Source organism: Saccostrea cucullata, unplaced genomic scaffold (assembly GCF_032062105.1).
Source record: "Saccostrea cucullata isolate Sc308-1 unplaced genomic scaffold, CSIRO_AGI_Scuc_v1 ctg10241, whole genome shotgun sequence".
In the NCBI taxonomy this organism is placed as follows: Eukaryota; Metazoa; Mollusca; class Bivalvia; order Ostreida; family Ostreidae; genus Saccostrea; species Saccostrea cuccullata.
The window spans coordinates 3972-23806 of record NW_026924529.1 but is presented as its reverse complement, the minus strand read 5'-3'; the positions used below and the strand labels follow the sequence as shown (position 1 = coordinate 23806).

Below are 19835 nucleotides of genomic sequence, written 5' to 3'. Positions count from 1 at the left end.
AATATTGATGCTTTGACCTTCTCATAGTCTGAACTTTCAGCTCCCCTAGTGAGAGTTACCTCAGCTGCTTTGCCAACCAGTACACTTTGTAACATTGTTGACCAAACGTGTTGTGGCCATTTAAGATTCTCTGCAACTTTTTCAATTGGGGAAAATTTTTGTCTACAGATTTTTCTTGAAATTTCGGAACTAACCTAATATTTTTTGCTGCGTCAAATTCATTCTTGACAAATGACGGTTCTGGTTTGTGCTGTAATCTTAATTTCTCTAACTCAAAGTGCTCTTGTCTTTTCTAATTTGTCTAATTCAAATTTTCGTTCACGCTCTCGTTCTTCTCTTCTCTTTCTCGATCTTCTCTTCTAATTTTTCTCTTTCTTAATCGCATTTTCTCTAACTCTAATTGAAAATTGATATTCTGCCATTTTGTAAGAGCCTAATTCTGATTTAACCGTATATTCTGGAAGATCGTATTTTTCAAAGATGTTTTCATCTACTAGTTTGTTTGCAACCTTAATTCTTATGTCTTGCTTTTTCTGAGAGGATTTAACATCTAACCCAAAATGCAAGCCTAATGCGATCAAGTCATCCTTTTTTAACGTATCAAAAACCTGAACACTTGGCGAACTAAGAAAGTTTGTGACCGAAAATACCATGTTGATTTTTGCTGGCTTATAGTCAAATTTAACAATTTAATTAACAAAATTCTGACAATGAACTGCAAAAGTGCAAGAAATTCTTGATCCCGGACGAGCCCAATTCTGTTATGGGTCAGAATAACCCTAAATGCCAGCAAAGATCAATCACACAGTTTAAACTTAACAATAATTTATTTACAGTAATATACAAATCATTAAGTACAAACTTAGCAAAAATCTAAAAATACATACATCAGAGTGTCCGTTGCTGCACACAATGTCCCAGTGAAATTATATCCCAGTAATACCTCAATGATGCTTATACGACAATGGTATCTATGCATCGAATTGACAGGGTATTTATACAGTAATATAAATCTAGAATATTCTAGAAGTTGTAAGTACATGATATTCCTGGAAAGTTCTGGACATGAATAAAGTTCAAGAATGTTCTAGAAAAAATGACTAAACATATTGACCACTCTGGAATGTTCAAGAAACTTAATGTTACTAATAATATACATGATGAAATAATACAAATACAACACACCTCACAACAATTGTCATTATATGTTTACCTATGACGTGACATATGAAGCTTCTGGATAACGCATTTGATAGGACGAGTTATTCCTCTTTACATATTACCGTAAATCAATATATAGCAACACATTGACATTATGGGAGGCAGGGGGTATCGTTTAGTGAGCTCATTATTATTGTTCACAGTACCTCTAGTTTATATCAAATATCCTACAGCATTCGTACCCTTGTAATTGTGGTTTTTTGAAAAAAAAAAGTTAAAATTATATTTAAGTCTCTTTGAAATGCGTTCACTGCTGCCAATTTTAGTTGTTTTTAAGTAAAGAAAGAAAACAGAGAAATCCCAATGATATAAACATTTTTTTTTATATTTCATCTAACGTTAAAGTGCTCTGTAGTAACAACTCTCTATACAATTAACAAAAAATTCACAAAGACTGCAATTATTAAAATAATAAAATACCTCTCTTTGGTTATTACGAGAATTTATGTCGCAGCTATACCAAAAAAAAAAAAATACACCCCCCCCCCCGTAGGCGGACATTGTACACGAAACATGTGCATATGACTTGCTTTGTGTAGTTCATGCACTTAATGGCAATGGTATTCATAAGAAATAAAAGAAAAATACTCCGGGTTTTTTATTCTTAGGGTTGGAATCCTACGAAAACGTTGTTTTAAGTAAATCTTTTTCGGAAAAATCGTCACACTATGTCAGCCACTACAAAATGTCCGCCTTCCCCCCCCCCAAAAAAAAGTTACTGTAATATATTATGTCGGCCGCCAAAAAATATCCTACATCTTTTGTTAGATAATTTTGAGAATGATAACCGTCATCTTGTGTAAGTAAAGTTTGAGAATGTTTACCATCATCTTGCGTTTGTTGACCTTGAGAATGATTACCGTCATACTGTGTTAGTCGTCTTTGAAAATGATCACCTTCACCTTGTGTAAGAATAGAATAGAAGAGGACAACTTCGTAAGGTGTCCATATATAGGAGGAGACGTACATTTAAATCGCGTGGATGTGGAATGCAAACATAAGCACACTTAATTTTTTTCGCACTAAGATTCTACACTAAGAATTTTGAATGAAAAAAAATAGAGATTATGTAGTATCTTGGTGCACAAGTAATAAATGGTTCAAATACTTAGAGATAAGTTAGATGACTCATGCTGCCAACCAAATTACAGAGACCATGCATATGAGCCAATATTTACAAAAAAACAGTATCAAACACAGAATTCTTTCAAAACACTCCTCATAAAAATCAAAGTTAATAGAAAACAAATATTTTTTAAACCCTATTAAACATAAGCTAAAATATTCCAGTTTGAATTTGGAAGTACGATAGATACAGTCTCAATTGAAACTGCCAATGACAAAATCTGTGGTATGCTCAATGAAAAGCATGTTTTTATTTATTCGGTATATAATTACGAAGAAGCCCTTCAACCATATGGAATCTCTGACTTTGGGGTGAGCGATGCAATTTATGAATTTGAGAATCAAAAACACTATTCCTCATCATAACTTTAAACTTAAGTCATTAGCCTATTACCCAAAACAGGGGAGTGGATTCCAAGGACGTTTAATGCATTTTCACTGTATAATCATTTAAACCCCGCCCAAATATCAGAAATCCTAGCCCTGGGGCTATGAAATTTACAATTTAAGGAAAAAAACCTTTGCTTGTCATAATTTTACATTAAATTGTATTTATTTAAGGCGCTTGACCAGAGAATAAAATTTTAAAGGAAATAAAGCACTTTCACTAGAGCTCCACCCAAGTTCAAGAACCCCTGACCCTCGGGCCATGGATTTAACAATTCTGTTAGAGGACTCAATACTTAGTAAAATCTTGCCAATAGATTGGTTAATGGCCACGCAAGCGTAAAGAAGATTGTTTGAAATTGCAAAAATTTAAGAGATTTTGGCCCACCACTGAGGCCCAAGAAGGCAGGGGCCATAATTTTTATATATACATACATTTCTGTTTTCCGTCACCCACGGATGTTATTTGCCAAATTTGATTGACTTAGGTGCAGTGGTTCCAGAGAAAAAGCTAAGACTGTTTAACTAAACGAACAAAGAATGTTGACTAATGATAACATATAGCCATAGAACACCTGGATCAGTCAGCTAGGTGAGCTAACAGTGAGCATCCTCTTTCAGATGATCACATCCGGCCTGTGCTCCTGGTCATGGTCGGGAAAAACGGAAAATGCTAATTAGCTATTACAATATATTAACATTCGCTGTGTTTTTCTACTAAACCAACTGTGAAACTGATTTGAAAATCATTTTCGTGTATACTCACGCGTAGAAATATACACGGAGAAACGTGCGTTACCGTGACGTCACAATAGGGCTACAGCAACGTTAGTAAAGTATAACAATAGAGGGCAGCGAAAAAATTCAAATACTGAGTACATTTTCGGTGCTTCAAAACATTTAAAATGTAAATATAAAGGAATGTTTTTAAGTTTAGTGTGAATTATTGGTGTGAGAATCACAGAGACTTGCACGTAGGCATATTTTTCATGAAGCGCTAGCGCGCTTCATGAAATATGCCTACGTGACAAGTCTGTGTGATTCACACACCATTAACTCACACAAAACTTAAAAACATTCCTTAAATGTATCACAACAAAGGTCAGTATTTGTCTAAAAATATAGGTTGACAAGATCCTTGTATTTACCCGAAACTTCAAAAAAGATGAATTCACAGGAAAATGTTGATTAATATACATATTATTACATATATATAACATGTGTTCTCCATTCACAAAACCTCTGTCTATGGACATAGTCTTACTGAAGCTATCAATTGAACAATCAGCATCAGTTTATTGCATCATACAAACTGTAGAGATAGGAATAGATTGTACATCGCTTTTGTACCTAGTTGTTTACCAAAATATTCAGTCTTGCGTTGTTATTGGACGTGTTCATAATGTGTTTGAATACAATGTCTGAATTCATGGTAATCAATGACTCTAAAATCGAATCAAATGATTTGTATCTTTGGTCAAGTTATTGAGAAATCTCAGGTCAGAAATATCGAAATCTACAGACAACACTATTATTATCCTTTACAAACAATACTGTTGCAATTTTTTGGGCAATTTCACGAAAGTTTCAAGTTACACAAGTTATTATTGAAATTTTCCTACTATACACGTCATGTGTCATTTAATTTATTTTAAACGTCTACTTGACTTCAGTGTTGTTTTCCTTCCGTGCATACTTATGGTCAAGATCTAGTAAATGAAAGATGCCTACAGATTTATCAAATTTTAACAATAAATTCCTTTAATGTCTTTAACTTAGACAAAATAAGGTGTTTCAGAGTAAAATGTGTAGGTGAACAAGATACCCCCCCCCCCCATTTTAAACAGCCATATTCAATGAAAAAAATATGAAACACAGTTATGAATATCCCTTTTTTCATATTCCACAAAGGCAATGTATCCAGATTGTGTATAGTCTCTACGAAAATGGTAATTTGTCATGTTTTTGGCCACATCTTTAAAATGATATCAAAATTAATATAGGTATCGAAATGACAAATTGAATTCCATGAAAATACCCTTTTCTACATATTTCTGCTAAAGCCGTATTGTATGAATAAAAGAAAGTTCAAATTGATTAAGGTGTCATTATAGATGTAGTTTCAAACAAGCTAATTCAGAGAATTCGTGTCCCCCACTTAGGAAAAAGTCGGATCCCCTACTTAATTTGTAGAATTATTAATAATAATTGTATACTATATGCTGAAGCAAATGAAATACATGTATTTCAATATGCGTATAAAGATTTGATTCCTTATTCTTTATTATGTGTATAGAAGATTCTTTTGACATGGAATATCTATCACACTGTAATGATTATTTTAAAACCTCATAAATTATTCCTTTCACATCCCTGAATACTAAGAATAAAAAAAGAAAAGTTTTAAAAAACAAGAGATATTTGTAAAACACTTCTGCCCCCCTCCCCTCAAAATGGAATTTTTCCAAGTCCAAAAGGGCAAAACTCTGTCAAAAATGGCACGATTGTACCCAAAACAGAATTTAACATAGATTCTCATCTGATAAATTTGTACACTAAATTTCATCTCAGCATGTGCAACGGTTGTGAAGAAAATAAACGGAAACTGCAAATAATTGGAATTTTTCTAAGTCCAACAGGGCATAACTCTGTAAAAATGGTGCAATCATACCTAAACCACAACCTGACCTAGATATTAATGTGATATATCTGTATACAAAATTTCATTTCAGTATGTGCAGCGGTTGCAAAGAAAATGAACGGAAACTGCAAATAATTGAAATTTTTCTAAGTCGAAGGGGCATAACTCTGTCAAAAATGGTGCGATTGTACCCAAAACAAATCTTGACCTAGATATTCATCTTATTAATCTGTATACTAAATTTCATCTAAGTATGTGCAACGGTTGTAAAGAAAATGAACGGAAACTAAAAATAATTGAAATTTTTCTAAGTCCAAGGGGCATAACTCTGTGAAAAATGGTGCGATCGTACCCGAAACAGAACTTGACCTAGATATTCATCTGATAAATCTGTGTACTAAATTTCATCGAAGTATGTGCAACGGTTGTAAAGAAAATGAACGGAAACTGCAAATAATTGGAATTTTTCTAAGTCCAAGGGGCATAACTCTGTGAAAAATGGTGCGATAGTACCCGAAACAGAACTTGACCTAGATATTCATGTGATATATCTGTATCCCAAATTTCATTTCAGTATGTGCAACGGTTGCGAAGAAAATGAACGGAAACTAAGTGGACCGACAGACCGACAGACCAGCAGCAAAGCAATATGCCCTCCCTTCTTCGAAGGGGGGCATAAAAACAATAGCCCGAGACTCGATCCCGGTACCTCTCACATATAAAGCGAGAGACATACCACTAGACCATGGAATCGCTATAAATGACGGCAAGTATATGGAGAAGTCAAGTTACATACATGTATATATTAATGTTCCGTATTGTCAAAATTTTACACAATCCATGGTGTTTGATTTATTTAGCCTTTATTTAACAGTTCTAATAGATGTAATAAGAACATAAAGTCCGCCGAGAACCTGTTTTATACGCAATAACTCTCCGCATGCCCCTGTGCTAAAAATAGCGACATGTAATACTATAAATACTAATAAAACAAACAGGGTGGGGCACTTTGAGAGGGGCGAGAGAGGTCCTAGGGAGTTTTAGTATAAAATTACATTGCATAAGCTCAAAATCTTCTTTAAATATCGCCCGGAAATGAGAGTGTTACACAGACAGAATGTATAGATTTACGACCTTGAACTTTGACCTTTTGATCTCAAAATCAATAGGGGTCTTCCTTAGGCCACAGGGAGTTGTTATGTAAAATTTCATTGCAATAGCGCAAATGGTTCTAGAGATATCGTGTGGAAACGAAAGTGTTATAACAGACAGAATTTGCTTATTTATGACCTTGACCTTTGACCTTTTGATCTCAAAATCAATAGGGGTCTTCCTTTGGCCACAGGGAGTTGCTATGCTAAATTTCATTGCAAAAGCTTAAAGGGTTCTCGAGATATCGTGTGGAAACGAAAGCGTTAAAGACAGACAGAAAGGCGGACGGACGGACGGATGGACAGCTAGACGGACAAACCCAAATTAATATCCCCCACTTTTCAAGCGGGGGACAGTCTTAATTCATTTATAGATGTTGACCTAATATAAATGACCTTAACAACTCCTGTTCTTACTTTACATACCGTGGACGTGCTTAGGCGTTTTATTTTGTTATAGTGTTTTCATTCTCTTCTTTTAAGATGTAGTCTTTCAATTTTCAAAACATGATTGCAATATATTATACTTCTTTCCTACAAATAATTCTCAGCTTTGGCAGACATAAAATGTTTGAAAAATTAAATAAAAAATGTATTCAAAGAGTAAAAAAAACCTAAAAAGGAAAACACACCTGACCATAGCATTCTATGAATAATATTCATAATTTGAAGCATGCTTTGCCTCAGACCTCAATACTGCTTCTTTAAGCTCTTTCACATCTGACCACATTTCTTTCACCATTTCATGCTGACTTTCCATTTTAACCTTTTCAATAATATCATTTTCATCTTCCTCTTTCAGAGTCAGTTTTTGAATGTTATTAAGTTTATCCAAGTACTTCTTTCCAGTGAAGGTTTCAAGTCTTTTGCAGATATCTGACATCAATAACCAGGTATCATCGAATTCTTTCTGAGGGGTTGAGGCTGAACTCACATGTGCAGTCAAACCGTTCCGGATTGACCTAATTCTCTCGATATCGTCACCCACGGTCACTTCTCCTGCTGCTGGCTCTCCTCCCCATTTTCGTTTTGTTGGTTTAGGAATCTTAGTCGTTGAACAAATGTTTCTGATCAATGTGTATGTTAATGAAATATCAAAATTCTTATATCCCGAATGTTTTGCATCTATCAGGAGTTTTTCTTGTTCTGGGCGCAATCTTTTGTAAAAATTTGGTAAAGCTTTCACTTTGGTGTAAACAAGGGAAGGGAGAACCTCCATCTCTAGTATATCTCGGTATACCTGACTCAGCACATCGTTTGTTGCCATTCCAAGTTTGGCAAATCTAGATCGACCCCCCAAGTCTTGACCAGAAGCACTCGTCGTACTGGAAATACTTGGTTTTATCTAAAACAAGAATCCACCTCATTCAATTAATATCGCTAATCAATTTTAATAAAAATAAAAAAAACATCATATCAAAGAATCACTTATAGATTTTTCTTGGAAATTTGTATTCTAAAAGTTGTAAGAAGAAAACACATTTTAATGGATAAATTAATTTGAATACTGCTGTAAAGTATGAGGACATCTTTGCCATGTAATACATGTAATTCATTCAGAAACTGATTAGAAAAGGAAATTTTTTAACTTGTTTGCAGTTGTCAAATATATATGTTTTATGTATTGATGTAGTATTCAACATTGTAAAAGAATCACCTGTTTCCAATATTTCGTTATATCTTCTGTGTTGACACGGTGCTTCCTGTTTGCTGGACAGGATGGACACAGAAAAGTTTCTTTGATACACTTAGATTCACTTATGACAGCACTTTCTTTGCTGTCACAAAATCCAGTTGATTTGCATTTGAATGCAACCTGGAAATCTGAGTTTTTCTGGAATGTGTTGGAAAGGTTGTGTAACATACGTGAATGTTTTCCCTAATCTGGTGACAGGTTGAAACATCAACTTCTCCCTCCACAACAAACACTTGCAACTGAATTTCTGATTGCGTCATTCCAAGCATGATGTTATGGTGCTGGTCATGAAACATAAAAATAGCTGCAGTCTGGTAAATGCATCCTCTGTCTTCATCTTGTAAAAATCTCCCAGTTAGGAATCTGCATGCACGTTGCTACAAGGCGATGGAAAATTTCCACAGGAAGAACATCAAACGTGTAGCAAAGGATGGAGGAGGCAGGGTATGATGAGAAGCAGTCTACTGGAAATTGCATCTTGTTCATACATGGGACATACCATATTTTGTCGCTCATTTTAGTCAAGAGTCCTAACTTCTCCATGTACATCATGATATCCTCTTTGTGCTCAAGGTAACCATTGTTGTTCATTCTCCATATGGCACATAGTAGTGCTTCATCTAACTCTCCAGTTTCATTGAATTTGTCCCACTCTGAGGCATATTCAAATAAATCTTCTTCTGCATGGTTTTTGTCTGTTATGACATTTCTAAAGGCATCTGCAAACCACTGAACATCGAGGATAATAACTTTATTGAGGAATTGTTGATTGAAGTGCATAAGTTCTCTGATGTCATGGAAGAACTGCAGCATGGCATCCATATCTTCAGTAGTTTTGAGCTTTATTCCCTCAGGCAATGTTTCATTAAAAGACTGAAGTTCAACCGTACTCAAAATCTTGCGAATTTTCTTTTCCAGAAAGAATGTTTCAAACATAGCCCATGACTGTGGAAGCTCCTCACCCCAGTGATCAAGCCTGCACACAACATCAGCAATGGACAGCTTAAGTTTTTCAATGATTTCATTGTCATGGAATCCAACCGCAAATCGCCGTTTCACATCAATATGTTTTTGCAAGGACTTCTTCTTCATGTCAAGAGTCTTCCATACTTCTCGGAAAAACAATTCTTTTTCCTAACGAAAACAAATTCCTTATTCTATTTTATGCTAACAAATTAGTCGTAGTAAAACAAGAGGCCCAGGGGCCACATCGCTCACCTGAGCAAATCGGCTAGGAAAAAACACAAATCAGATCAGAACTGAAAAGTTTACTGAAGAGGGGAGGGGGGGGGGGGGCTTGAATTTAATATTACTTTAAAATGCCTTCATATATATACAGCATATGCACCGTGTATATCCCAACATGCGGGGTGTATACTATGTTGTGCGCGGGATGTATGCTTCCGAAGCGAGAGAAAGGGGGTCAATGTAGATTCTTTATCCATTTTCTCAACTTACGGATATTTTTCGCCAGAAAGCATATGCCTACGGAAGAAAGCATTATCTGAGGAGTATATGGATATCTGAACCCACTGGAAACCTTCTAGTTTTATCAAACACCTCAACACAATTCCGAGGATTGGAGCAAGATTGACGCAACACTGGGTTTATGATCAAATATCTGAAGAAAGCTTTGCTTTATCATCACTTTTATAATATTGTTAAATACATGTTTCCTATGTTAACGTTTGTACAAATTGTCTGTTAATAAAACAGTCCGTATATAAAGATATTGACGAAAAAACAATGTCGTGTCCGGGGTGTATGCAACATGTTGTACGCGGGGTGTATACCCCATATTTTTCTTAGGATTGTTAGTGCGAAGTATATATTGTGGAAATATTTATACACGTTTAATAAGCGACATTATTTTGAACATTTAACGTTCTCTCATAACTTCTGTCTAACCTTTTTCAACATTTATTAAATGATACTGCATACGGAGTGTAAATAACACTCAATAGATTGGATACGCAAGATCATGCTCTACGTATTAACAATTTTTAAAACGAGGTAAATTATTGACAAGCAAGTTGATGAAAAAAGAATATTAGCCGTCTCGCTTAAAGTCATCATTTCGTAAGTTCTATGGTAGATACAATGACCTTGTCAGCAAATACAGTTTATCATTGAGTCAAATGCTGACTGAATGTTTTTCAAACCAATTATTAGTCCATTATTTATACACTGAATGGACGACGGATTTTTCCGTTATTTCACGATCATGACAAGGAGCACACGGCGGGTGTGACCGGTCCTCAGGGGATGCTCATTAATCCCTTGCACCTGATCCCACCTCTGATGTTTCGGAGGTCCGTGTTTGATCTGCTCTTGATTTTTATTGTTTTATGGACTTTGAGATTGAATACTGTTCGTTATCTCCACACCCCTTTTATTGAAAATATTAAGCTTTTTGTAATGTCTTAAACACCGCAAAAAATTTTTCCTTCATGTAGTATGTATATGCTGTGTACTTTGCCCCAGGAGCTCATATTTGGCAGTAAACTATTTGTTTGATATTGAGGCATTGTATTGTACTGAGTACATATTTTTTTAGGAATGGACCCGGAGGGGGGGGGGGGGGGGAGGCGTTGTGTCTTAGGTCATTTTGGGGGAGGGGTGTAACTTTACTATGTGTATATACGATATAAATTAGAGGGGTGAACATTAATTGATATTAATTACACGTCAACGTAAAATTGTAATTGTACCCAAAACATTTTTTTATTCAATTGTGCATGCCCTCAGAAAATTGTCGTCCCTTATTACAAATGTGCATTTTTATACTGGCTTTACATGTTTATTGTGATTTGTAAAATATGAAATCTTTTCAGATAAGGAAAATGAGTCCACATATTGCAAAAATTGAAAGGAAAATTAATGTAATATATCATACAAACACGTAGTATCAGCCCCCCCCCCCCCCTTTTTGAAAATATAATGTATAGTGGGGTATTTTTGTGGATCGATTATTTTGGGGTTTTGACAATTTGTTCCTATTGCAAACATGTTGAATAAGTGTACAGTACTAAGGCTATCAAAAATTAATTCCTTGGTTCTCAGGCCAATTTTCTCCAAAACAGATGCGGGAGGGCGGCATTTTATTTTTCATTTTATTGGCAATTAAGTAGATGAGGGAGGTATTTTTTTTATTTTAATTTCCGAATTTTCTTTAACATAAAGATAATTTTTTTAATCACAGATATACTTTCCATTTCTGGTCAAAATTTCTGCTTTATCCATTGCTTAACAGCGTGTAAACATCGTAGGTAATGTCCTCGAATGTATTTTCAAACGATGTAGCCAAAATCTCATTGTAAATGGCTACCGGAAGTGATATTTGAATACTAAACTACGAAACAAATGAGGTCGGAAATTTTTTTCCCGGATTGGTCTCCGCAATACCAACTTTTTATTTTATCAAAAATGCAATAAAATCGGCAATGCGGCTACCTCAAAACGGATGCGCGCGGGCCTGAGAACCAAGATTTCAATTTTATATGGCCTAATATAAGTTGTGAAAAAAAAATGTCAAATAAGCCCCGGGGTTGAATATCGGGGGGGGGGGGTCCTGTCCACAAGTACCTGTGTACAGAAAATGTCGTCGAAAGTCAAGTTGCCCCCCTTTTTTGTTGCAGCATAGTAAAACTATGATTATGTCGTACGTTTAAGTTAAAAAAAAAGAGAATGGTTAATGAAAAAAGATGGGACCTTTAACCCACTCTGAAATACAGTAGGAGTTTTGAGTTTCGATACCCCCCCCCTTTATAGCTAGTCAACTTATGTCAATATTTTTTTTTCACCCCTCCAAAATAGATTCTACATCACTGTCATAAATGCTTAAGAATACATGTATTGATAACATAAAAGTTGCAGAAACAAAAGAGATTTATTCATAATACACCATTCATGTAGTGTTTCTATTATTTTTAACAGGCAAAATATATAGGTTAAAATGATCCGAAGGACAAAGTGTACTCAGTGCAGGGATTGGGCGAGGGCCCCCTTTTGGAGAGATTTTATCTTTTATGATTACGTAGATTTAGACCAGATAACAATCGCTCCTTGCACATCTAGCGCCTAAATTATATGTTTGAATATGATAGTTAACTTCGTTTTAATATTTTTTTTTTATTCTTTTGATTTTTTTTTAAATTTAGTTTTGTTTTATCCTTCAGTAAGTTTCTTGGACTTTACTTTTTGGTTTGGCATTAGTATTAAGGTCTTTTATCAACACTACCTGTCGCTTATAAACGTGTATAAATATTTACACAATATATACTTCGCACAAACAATCCCAAGAAAAATATGGGGTATACACCCCGCGTACAACATGTTGCATACACCCCGGACACAACATAGGTTTTTCGTCAATATCTTTATATACGAACTGTTTTATTAACAGACAATTTGTATAAACATTTATCTAGTAATCATGTATTTAACAATAATATAAAAGTGATGATAAAGCAAAGCTTTCTTCCGATATTTGATCATAAACACAGTGTTGCGTCAATCTTGCTCCGATCCTCGGAATTGTGTTGAGGTGTTTGATAAAACTAGAAGGTTTCCAGTGGATTCATAGATATCCATATACTCTTTAGATAATGATTTCTTCCGTAGGCATACGCTTTCTGGCGAAAAATATCCGTAAGTTGAGAAAATGGACAAAGAACCTACATTGACCCCCTTTCTCTCGCTTCGGAGGCATACACCCCGCGCACAACATAGTATACACCCCGCATGTTGGGATATACACGGTGATATGACTTTGCTGTTCTTGATAAAAAGATTTTTAACATTTTCTTCCTATACTATCACTAATCATTGCTTTGAAGTACTTGAGAAGAAGATTTTCCTATAAATTCCTATGTAAAAATTTGATCAGCCATTGTGGCCCCATCCTACCCTTGGGGGTCATGATTTGTAAAAACTTGAATCTACACAACCTGAGGATGCTTCAACATGAGTGTCATCTTTCCTGGCCTAGTGGTTCTTGAGAAGAAGATTTTTAAAGATTTTCCTTTTATACTCCTATGTAAAATTTGATCGGCCATTGTGGACCCACCCTACCATCCTGGGGTCATGATTTGAACAAACTTGAATCTACACTAACTGAGGATGCTTCCACATGAGTGTCATCTTTCCTGGTCCAGTGGTTCTTGAGAAGAAGATTTTTAAAGATTTTCCCTATATACTCCTATGTAAAACTTTGATCGGCCATTGTGGTCCCACCCTCCCCCGGGGATCATGATTTGAACAAACTTGAATATACACTACCTGAGGATGCTTCCACATGAATTTCATTTTTCCTGGCCCAGTGGTTCTTGAGAAGAAGATTTTTAAAGATTTTCCTTATATACTCCTATGTAAAACTTTGATCGGCCAATGTGACCCCACCTTACCCCCCAGGATCATGATTTGAACAAAATTGAATCTACACTACCTGCGGATGCTTCTACATGAGTTTCATCTTTCCTCGCCCGGTGGTTCTTGAGAAGAAGATTTTTTAAAAATGTCATTAATTTTTCACTAATTCATAATTATCTCCCCTTGGAACAGGGCGTGGCCCTTCATTTGAAAAAAATTGAATCCCCTTTACCTAAGGATACTTTATGGCAAGTTTGGTTGAAATCGGCTCAGCGGTTCTTGACTGGAAGATGAAAATGTGAAAAGTTTACATCAACGACAACAACGACAACAACGACAGACGACGGACAAATTTTGATCAGAAAAGCTGACTTTAGCCTTCGGCTCAGGTGAGCTAATAATGTTCATAATCATACAATGATCGTTATTGTTTTGTTCCCACAGAGTTTATGAAACACATATATACCTCTATATATTATATTAAATAGTTAGAGATCAGAAAAACCATGTCAAAGTAAAATATTTGTGTAAATAATAAATAACAGTATTTAAAAATGATACCTTTTCTGTTTTGTTCTCACAATGTGTACCAACCAGGATGACAGGAGCCTTATCACTGCCATATTGATGAATGGACTTCATCCAGAATTCAAGATAATCTGAAAAAAAAAAGAAACATTCAGCTGTAAGAGTTTTCTTTGAGATAGATTGCAGGGAATGATGGAAGACGTAAATGAAAAACTATATATGTAAGAGCTATTTACAAGGCGGGGCATACATGTAACAAACTTATTGCCCTCATAAGGCTGCAGAGAAGGGCAAACCAAATAACATCAGCACATCAGCACATCAGCCAGGAAAAAAACACATATCAGATCAGAACTGTAAGTTAACTTAAGTGGGGGGGGGGGGGGGGCTTGAATTTTAACCCCGAAGGGGATTATAATTTGAACGAACTAGAATCTACATAACCTGAGGATGATTCCATATAAATATTACTAATCATGGCTTTGAAGTGCTTGAAAAGAAGATTTAAAAAAGTTTCCCTATATATTTCTATGTTTCTATATTTCTATATTTCTATGTTTCCATATTTCTATATTTCTATGTAAAACTTTTGGCCCCGCCCTACCCTCGGGGGTCATGACTTGAACAAACTTGAATCTACACTACCTGAGGATGATTCCACATGAGTTTCATCTTTCCTGGCCCAGTGGTTCATGAAAAGAAGATTTTTAAAGATTTTTCCTATATATTCCTATGTAAAATTTTGATCCGCCATTTTGGCCCCACCCTACCCCCGGGGGTCATGACTTGAACAAACTTGAATCTACACTACCTGAGGATGATTCCACATGAGTTTCATCTTTCCTGGCCCAGTGGTTCATGAAAAGAAGATTTTTAAAGATTTTTCCTATATATTCCTATGTAAAACTTTGATCGGCCATTTTGGCCCCGCCCTACCCCCGGGGGACATGACTTGAACAAATTTGAATCTATACTACCTGAGAATGATTCCACATGAGTTTCATCTTTCCTGGCCCAGTGGTTCCTGAGAAGAAGATTTTTAAAGATTTTTCCTATATATTCCTATGTAAAACTTTGATCGGCCATTTTGGCCCCACCCTACCACCTGGGGTCATGACTTGAACAAACTTGAATCTACACTACCTGAGGATGATTCCACATGAGTTTCACCTTTCCTGGCCCAGTGGTTCCTGAGAAGAAGATTTTTAAAGATTTTTCCTATATATTCCTATGCAAAACTTTGATCGGCCATTTTGGCCCCGCCCTACCACCTGGGGTCATGACTTGAACAAAGTTGAATCTACACTACCTGAGGATGCTTCCATATGAGTTTCATCTTTCTTGGCCCAGTGGTTCTTGAGAAGAAGATTTTTTAAAACATACCATCAAATTTTCATTATTTCTTAATTATCTCCCCTTGAATAAGGGCGTGGCCCTTCATTTGAACAAACTTGAATCCCCTTGACCTAAGGATACTTTATGCCAAGTTTGGTTGAAATTGGCCCAGTGGTTCTTGAGAAAAAGTCGAAAATGTGAAAAGTTTACAACGACGACGACTACGACGACAACGACGACGACAACAACGACAGACAACGGACAAATTTTGATCAGAAAAGCTCACTTGAGCCTTTGGCTCAGGTGAGCTAATGATTCTCATTTAGGATAAACGTTTCATAGGTCTAAAGCTTCAAAATTCAATAAGGCAGATAGGTTCTGAAAATAGGGAAAACTTAATTATTTCCTTTTTAGTATGTCAATTACATTTATCAATGCAATAAATTTTGATCTGATGTGGTGGTCCTTTTAGGCCATGCATATAATAATTAAAATACATGTACTACCTCTGTGTGTCCATCCCCCGTAAATGGAGCCTTCCTGACAACACACTTCTTCACCAACCTTATCATCGAACTTCCTCTCCATATTCAGCACCAGAATGAAGAACGCCCGCGGACTCAGAAAAATCTGGTGTGAGGCATAATATGAACACTGTCCTGCAAAGTCAGTCATGGTTATTTTTTTATCTGGATCTTCTGAAATATCTTCTGCACCTATCTGTAAATTTCCAAATATTTCTGGACTATGACGAATATCTTTTCTTTCCTTCATAACATCTGCTACATTTTCTGGTGATGTGGCCCCCTGTGGTTCATGGGATGAAGTTGTTTTAATGTTGGTATCATCATGATATCTGTCCACTGCTTGATGCTTCAGTCGTATTGCCCTCATCATCAGGTGTTTCCATCTTTTCCTGTATTTTCTCATCATCAGCTGCATTTTCTGAATGGTAATCAGGAACACTCTGCTTCATATCTTTTTTATCAAGTCTGAGTTTAAAGTGTTGCTTTTGGCTTGAAGTATTTGCTGCAAATGAAAATTAATGCACATTTAACACCTTCTCACTTTGTTGTTTCTGTACTTTAAGTAAACAGACTATTATTCTACTTTATATAAATCTGCAACTTAAAAAATAAATTCTAGGGACAATGAGAGTATTGAACTCCCAAAATGATATCCACAGGCAGGTTCCATATGAGTATTATGGTGAATTCTTTGTTTTACTATTGAAGAACTAAATATCTGTCCAATCTTAACATAAAGAAGGATGTAGGAATGGCATAAATTTTATTTTATAGTAAATATAGTAAATATTATGTAAAAGTGTCATTTAACTTTATTCATTTGTACAGGTGGAATAGAAAATATGAGATGGGTACCACCAATATAATGGTAGTTTCTATGTTTTGCATTAGGAAACCATAAACATGTGTCCATTCAAAGAGTAAAACAGAAGGTTTAAAATTTCTCTGTATAACAAAGATTCTGTGAAAGTTTCATTAATTTTATTAAGTAGTAACAATTTTTATTCAGTGGTTAAGCGGTAATGAGGAGTTGCAGATAAGAGATGGATACCCCAAAACGTAATAAATGGACAGATGGAAGGATGGATAGGAGGAGACCCTCAACGCTCTTACACACCCTACTTTCCAAGAAGATAAAAAGGGGATATGGTGCTTCCACATACAATTCAGCTTGTCTTGCCCTGTGGTTCTTGAGAAGATTTTTTAATGACTCCACCCTATTTGTGTCTTTTCTTGTTTGTCTCACCGTGTGGGACTTGGTCCGTCATTTTAAGAATTGAAAATCCTCTTCACCCAAGGATGCTATGTACCAAGTTTGGTTAAAATTGGCCAAGTCGCTTTTGAGGAGAAGTCAAAAATGTGAAAAATTACAAACAGACAGACAGGTAGTCGAGCAATGGACAAAATGTGATCAGCCATCAGCTCAGGTGAGCTAGAAACTACCTTGGATGCTTTCTGTCACATCAAAGACATCTGAGTGGATATCGATTCCTCTAGTTGACCTGATGTTTTTCTTTATTTCTTCAAGGTCAATGCCCTTCAGTCTCTCTAACAATGTGGTTTTCCCACTACCAGCACACCCTATTATCATCCCAGAGGCATGGTACATGGTTTTCTTCCCTTTCTTTAAATTCTCAATGAAATTCGTCACTGATTTGTCTCCCTTTAGGATAATCTGCATTGGTATTCCTACTATAATGACAAAACTCTAACATTAGAAAGCTGCGACGAATCAAACTCATGTTGACAAACAATCATGGCTAGAAGCCTCTGATGAGGCTGTACTCTACTGGTTTGTACTTATAACAAAGGAAAAGAAGAGTAGCACTTGGACATGAAAATTTACAACTGCAATAAATAGGGTCTTTGGTTTAGTCTTTTTTTGTAGCTATATTTATTGCAATCAGATTAAGATTGTAAAAAGAGTAATGTAACCTTTTAAAAGATTTTAAAGAAATTTTAATTTAAGTAACCATAGCAACTTCATTCAACAATATCCAAAAAATAATTTTAAATGAATTATGTATCTCAGTGTAATCTATTTGCATGTCAAGTTACATTGAAACTAAAGCAAAACTATAGGACAAGCGTTTTGAATGTATTTCACAGAAATTTCTATTTTTGGTAACCACAGCATAAACTTTATCTAATTAAATAGTTAAGGTGAGATAGAAATAGACCTACATTTCCTAAATACAGCTTCATGGAATGACTGGTCCTCCATTGTTGGGTTCATGAAAATATTTTCTCCAAGTCTTTTTAAAAACTCCTCATTTTTTTCTGGCAGCAACCAACAGCAAACTTCATCCTCTCCTCTCTGATAATTCCAGGATCTACAGAACTCAGAAATATTTTTCTTTTTCTGCCAAGTCAAGAAAATATCAGTAAAGTTCAATCCAAAACGCTTTGAAATTTTCAGGAAAGTAATGTACTTGAACAGCTCAGTGGAAAAACTGATCTCTGATTCATTGAGTTTCAGAATTGGTTTGTAATTTTCCAAATCTGTAAGAACAAATGGCTTTGTGATTTTCTTTGAGTGAAAAGTTTTGGCAACAGCATTATATTTGGTAATCCAATTTCCTTCTTTCATGTTTATTTTGTAGGAATTGGAAATAAGAAGGCACATCAATAGTGTATCTCCACCTACAAAAAAAACAAGGAATATATACATATATACAAGCCCAGAAAACACCTTGAATGTATTAACTTCTCTGGCTATTAAAATGTTATACAGAATGGAGTAATCTTCCCATAAATTTATATCAGTATTAAACAAATAACAGGTCTCCTTACATTGATGTAAATGTTTCAGAAAGGGATGTAAGTGTGTCATGGACATCCACATAACACAGTTAACCCTATGTACAAAAATTCCTTTATATGTATAATCATGATAATTGTGTAAATTAGTAAAACCGTCCATCACATTAAATGAATATTATGGCTGATACACTTCATTCAAGAATTTGATTGGGGTGATTTGTGGCCTTGAACTTGCTAAAGTGACCTTGGGTAAAGGTCGACACATATATCATCAATGTATCCAGTATATGCTAGTTTTTAGTTCCGTGTTTTCCGATTATGTAGCTTCAGACAGAAGATTATCTCTTTTTTTGTTTGGATCAGGTAAATAAAGACCATTGTTATAAATAATTTATTGATAATTGGAACAAAATTGGATCAAATATTTAAAATATATTCCATTTGCTACATACATAAAATATTTAACATGTTTAAGAAACTACTTAAACTATTACCATCTATCCTGTGAATGTTGTCAAACAATGTCTTTATATTTCTAAGTTGATGTCTGCTGTGATCCTCAGAGTTAATACACTCCACACACAAGGAAACACCACACGGGGTACAGAACTGGTACAGGGGAATTCTGGGATGTTTTCTACATTTGATGTCCTCCAGAGGGACTCCTGTTAAAAATAAAAAAAAAAGTCATATTGTAAATACTTTTAAAAAATCCTGATTAATCTTCATAAAACAATGTCAGTTTGGTACTCATATATAAAACAAGAGGCCAAAGGGCCTTAAATCGCTCTTCTGATAAATTGTACAATCTATCACTTCTATTTGAAGCCTCCAACCCTAAGTATCCTAAGACCCAAGTTGCATCAACTGACAAAGTTTGATCATTCTTAGTCAATTAGGACTGAAAATCTTTTTAATTATAAAGCTATAAAAACCATAAGTATATCACAGTGACCTATATTAAGACTGAAGTTTTCTGAGGACTCAAGATGCATTGAAAAACAAAGATTGAAGATTCTCAGCCAATTAGTATTTAAATATTCAAAAGTAGGTCATCGTGACCTCTTCTTTGTCTACATTCTTTGAAAACC

At 35.3% G+C, this 19835-nt stretch overlaps 2 protein-coding genes across 2 annotated transcripts; both read right to left on the bottom strand.

Moving 5' to 3' along the window:
• Nucleotides 1–7157: 7157 nt before the first annotated feature.
• On the bottom strand, nt 7158–8389 carry LOC134266639 (uncharacterized). Its single transcript, XM_062748856.1, has 2 exons — nt 8183–8389; nt 7158–7870 (listed from the first exon to the last, which is right to left on the bottom strand). The coding sequence occupies exons 1-2, from the start codon at nt 8387–8389 to the stop codon at nt 7172–7174; spliced, it is 906 nt and encodes a 301-aa protein (XP_062604840.1). The 3' UTR covers nt 7158–7171.
• A 165-nt stretch (nt 8390–8554) lies between these two features.
• On the bottom strand, nt 8555–18321 carry LOC134266638 (probable serine/threonine-protein kinase pats1). Its single transcript, XM_062748855.1, has 5 exons — nt 18166–18321; nt 17425–17673; nt 15961–16483; nt 14153–14250; nt 8555–9355 (listed from the first exon to the last, which is right to left on the bottom strand). Exons 3-5 carry the CDS (start codon nt 16394–16396, stop codon nt 8555–8557), a joined length of 1335 nt encoding a protein of 444 aa, XP_062604839.1. The 5' UTR covers nt 16397–16483; nt 17425–17673; nt 18166–18321.
• Nucleotides 18322–19835: the final 1514 nt, after the last annotated feature.

Coding starts and splice junctions, on each gene's coding strand:
- LOC134266638 (XM_062748855.1), bottom strand. CDS start 16,396: ATGCAGCTGATGATGAGAAAATACAGGAAAAGATGGAAACACCTGATG. Junction 14,251..15,960: donor CGGGGGATGGACACACAGAG/GTAGTACATGTA, acceptor TTTTTTTTTCAG/ATTATCTTGAATTCTGGATG. Junction 9,356..14,152: donor GTGAGAACAAAACAGAAAAG/GTATCATTTTTA, acceptor TGTTTTCGTTAG/GAAAAAGAATTGTTTTTCCG.
- LOC134266639 (XM_062748856.1), bottom strand. CDS start 8,389: ATGTTACACAACCTTTCCAACACATTCCAGAAAAACTCAGATTTCCAG. Junction 7,871..8,182: donor TAACGAAATATTGGAAACAG/GTGATTCTTTTA, acceptor TTCTTGTTTTAG/ATAAAACCAAGTATTTCCAG.